At 40.9% G+C, this 4087-nt stretch overlaps 1 protein-coding gene across 1 annotated transcript; it reads left to right on the top strand.

The window, feature by feature from the left end:
- Window positions 1–1631: 1631 nt before the first annotated feature.
- On the top strand, window positions 1632–2889 carry nkx31 (Homeobox protein Nkx-3.1). Its single transcript, NM_001141069.2, is given in 2 exon segments — window positions 1632–1955; window positions 2162–2889. Coding segments are annotated over 2 exon segments (609 nt in total). The 5' UTR covers window positions 1632–1753; the 3' UTR covers window positions 2569–2889.
- The last annotated feature ends 1198 nt before the right edge of the window (window positions 2890–4087 follow it).

Here is a 4087-nt window from a genome sequence, read left to right on the forward strand (position 1 = left end):
GGAAACAAAACAACAGACAGTAACATGTTATTATGTATGGTGGAAGACTAATGCCTTCCTAGGCTATAGGGTCAGATTCTAACAAGCCAACATTTGGTGTGGCCATGCTGGGCCAGCCAACAGAAAGCTTCTGCTACATATCTGCATCATCCTATGAGCTTTAGGACACAATGGTGGTCTACAGAAGAGACAGAGACCAGTGTCCACATGATATGAGTAATGCTATCTTAATTACACAGCTTGTTTAACAGTCAGGGTAGGCGATGACATAGCCAGTATACAGGATAAACAAGGTTTATGCATTTACAATTAAGATAGGCATCGGGGGAAAACATTAAACCGGAAAAATACTTCATCAAAGACGTACATAAGGAATAAAGGCACTGTGAGAAGATATATCCCACAATACAACATACTCACAGAGGGAGCCGGGGGAGAGAGGCAGACAAAGAATTCAAGATGAACCTTATCAAACAAAACATCTTAATACAATGTTTACATGAAAACAGCTAATGTTTGAAATTAAGACGGACCCTAAAATATCCATGCTCTTGTTTTTCTACTTAAAATACCAGGCTACATGATCTACTTGGAAAGGTAACTCAACCTGACCTCTGTTGAGATCCAATCAGTCATAAAATAATGGTAATAAAGAAAACTGGGGAATTAATACAATAAATAAAATTATATATTTTAAGCAAACTTGTTATTTGCCATAACATGCAGTGTAACAATAGAAAAGGGAATGTAAAATTAAAGTTAGAATTATTAGCTTTCATGGTGTGGTAGGTAAAGGAGATGTCAAGGAAAGCAGATGAGGTAATAGGCGAGGGCAGGGGGCATGTGGGGGTAAACTGATCTATTTGTCGTCCCTAGATTCTTGTTATTACAAACAGAGTCTCAATTCTCCAAGGGTTTGTGCCACTGAAAAAAAAACAGGCAGAAGCATGGTAGAGCACAACAAACAAACAGCCATTGAACAATGTATGTGTTGGTTAAGGAGCCAGTCCAAATCTGCTGAACACATTAGCCCCTCCAAGACGGCTGGCCACCCACCCTGACCCCTCCCTGGCACTGGCAGCCCCCGCAAGTGCAGACACAAGGGTCACTTACTCCCTCGGCATGGCTGAAACCCAGGCATGGCTGAAACCCAGGCATGGCTGTAATGAATATAGCTATCCTGTTGCACACATTTAGAAATACATCTCACAGCTCTAATAATGAGCACAAGACAAAGGGCCAGATCTTCAAGTCTTATTTAATCACATCACAATAGTATTTCCACTTTTGTACAGTAGGCATAATGTTTTATAAATATACATATATTTAAATATCAGGGAGACACGGATAAATTAACATGTTCATTTAATTTATTGTCCATGCAATATTATTTAGATATAATGATTCATTTGACTATATCGTGAAGTCACACATGAGGTGCCATGACAAAGATATCTTAAAATCAAGAATAAATCAATGTAAAGTGAGCACAGCAGTTCTGTTCCTATCATCAGTGTCATCCAGGTAGCCTACACCAGTGACGTCGACGAGATGACGCATCTCGCCAGTCGCTTGTGCTGTCATGACCACTACAGCACCAGTATAAATTGACGCGCAAGTAAGTCTTTCACAAGGTATAAGCTTTGTTACGAGTTAGCCCTGTGTCCCGGGCATCATTCCCCACTTGGCTTGTGCGCTTCAGTCAAGCCTAGCATACATTCGTTGGCCCATACGGTGGATTCCTAACTGCAGAATGTCGGAGACAGTCAAGCCACCAACTTCGTTTTTCATCGATGACATCCTGTCCATTAAAGAGAATACACGGCTAAACTTCAGGTGCTCTTCCTCACACAAGTCCAAGGAGGGATGCGCGCAATGGAATAACCAACAGTGCGAGCATGTATCACAGTCAGAGGAACATTGCGCACAGGATACAGCATTTGAAGCGCGGAAAGGTGAGCACATTGGATTGTATGTAGGCTACTTAAAAATAGTTTAGGCTAAGGTATTGATTGACGGTGATGTTCCAGATTCCCTGGACTCACACTAATAACAACAGGGAATACATCGATTCCATATGAACCTGTTTACCTGTCAGTTGCCAGCTTTTGACGCAAAGTCACCACACCACAAATGGGCTAATCATGTCTCTCTTTTACAGATTTATTTGACAGCTCTTGTTCTAGCACCCCAGATGCCATGATACGTTTTACATCAGTCGGCAAACAGAAGCGCTCGCGCGCTGCCTTTACGCATCTGCAAGTGTTAGAACTGGAGAAGAAATTTAACCACCAGAAGTACCTGTCCGCTCCCGAAAGAGCCAATCTTGCCAACACGTTGGGACTGACCGAGACCCAAGTTAAAATCTGGTTTCAGAACAGAAGATACAAAACCAAACGGAAGCAGCAAGCTACGGAGTACTGTAAGAACATCTTTCAAAAGTCAGAAGAACTAAGTACAGAGGACAATTTAGTCAGATCGTCGCTTCTCTCCACGTTCTACAAAACATATAAATACCAACCATATGTGTATGACTTCAATAGCACATGGAGACCAATACTGTGGTGAACATTACATAATACTGGACAATATTCAGGTCAATATGGACACAATGCCTCTTGAGGAGAGCATGTTAAACAACTAATTATGTTACCTAGGTATTTGATCTATTCAGCACAGTAACTTGTCATATTTTTTCACAATCTACTTTTATATGGCTAAAATGTAGCCTACCTATGTCAAACTGTCAGATGTCATTGTTCATTCATAGCCTATATGTCTGAGTATGTTATCACAGAAAAAATGACCTAATCACTTTATTGCTTGTATTTTCTTTTTTTATGTATATTTTTTCCCGAAGTTGCAAGAAAATAAAGGGTAACTGATTTGAAATTGAGACTAAGTAATTCAAAGGATATTGTAGTGTCAAGGTCTATGGAAAGTTTTTCCAGCTGTAGTAATACAAATACTATTAAGAGTAGTGATGGTTATTGAAAATGACAGTTTACTCTTTCCATTTTACAGAGTTACAGCTAACACTTTATCTCTCTGTGGAAGCATAAATGTCATAATTCTGAGCTCTGAGATGCTGAAGATAAACAGTGAAACACTAAAACACTATGTATGCAAAGGGCCATGGCTGGTTGGAGACATAAGATGTGACAAACTTTACTTGGCAATATCTTGACAAACTCCTCTCCCTGGAGCAGCCATGAATGTTGCTTTAAACTCAAATGTATATTCTTACATTCAGGAATGAATGCTTGAAATATGGTCTACAGTAACTGTTGCCAGAGGCAAACAATGGTTGTACCTGTAGTTAAACTTTGATAATACTAGAAAATTGCATGAGCAGATAAGGGTTTGCCTGGGATCTTCAGAAAACATAAGGGCCCTCTCTAAAAAACTATGCTTGGCTTCTTTAACAGATAAAGAGCCCCTATCCATCCATTTAAACTGAGGCTTGATTCATTCAACATCAAGGTGTTTTTAACTGATCCTACTGAAGGCAGTTCCTCATTGTGGTGACTACAATTAGGGTTAAGTGCCTTGCTCAAGGGAACATCAGCAGATGTTCCCTTGAGCACGCTTGTGAGAACTGTGAGACAGGCAAGTGATAGACACATTGAGGCAGCAGATAGCCATCGGTTAGAGTGGTTAGAGCGCTGGGCCACTAACAGAAAAATTGCTAGTTTGAATCCCCATGCCGACAATGTGAACAATCTGCTGATGTTCCCTTGAGCAAGGCACTTAACCCTAATTGCTCCACGGTCACCTTTGATAATGGCAGACCCTAGCCATGATCCTACTCTCTGAGGGTGTCTCAGGGGGGCCTGGGATATGCACAAAAACATTTCCAATTCACACATGCATATAATACACACTTGTACTTGTGTGAATTAGGACAAATATAAGCACCCACCTAAAATTCTGATTATTATATGGAGCTATGGGGGAAACCAAAGTTAGTGTATAGCCTTCAGGATCAAATGAGGGGTATAACTGTTGGTAGAATGCCCACAATTAAAGGGTTGTTGAGTTGAGCATGTGACACTCAGGGGCGGTTCTGGGGGGGGGGCAGTGCCCC

Source organism: Salmo salar, chromosome ssa24 (assembly GCF_905237065.1).
Source record: "Salmo salar chromosome ssa24, Ssal_v3.1, whole genome shotgun sequence".
NCBI classification, from domain to species: Eukaryota; Metazoa; Chordata; class Actinopteri; order Salmoniformes; family Salmonidae; genus Salmo; species Salmo salar.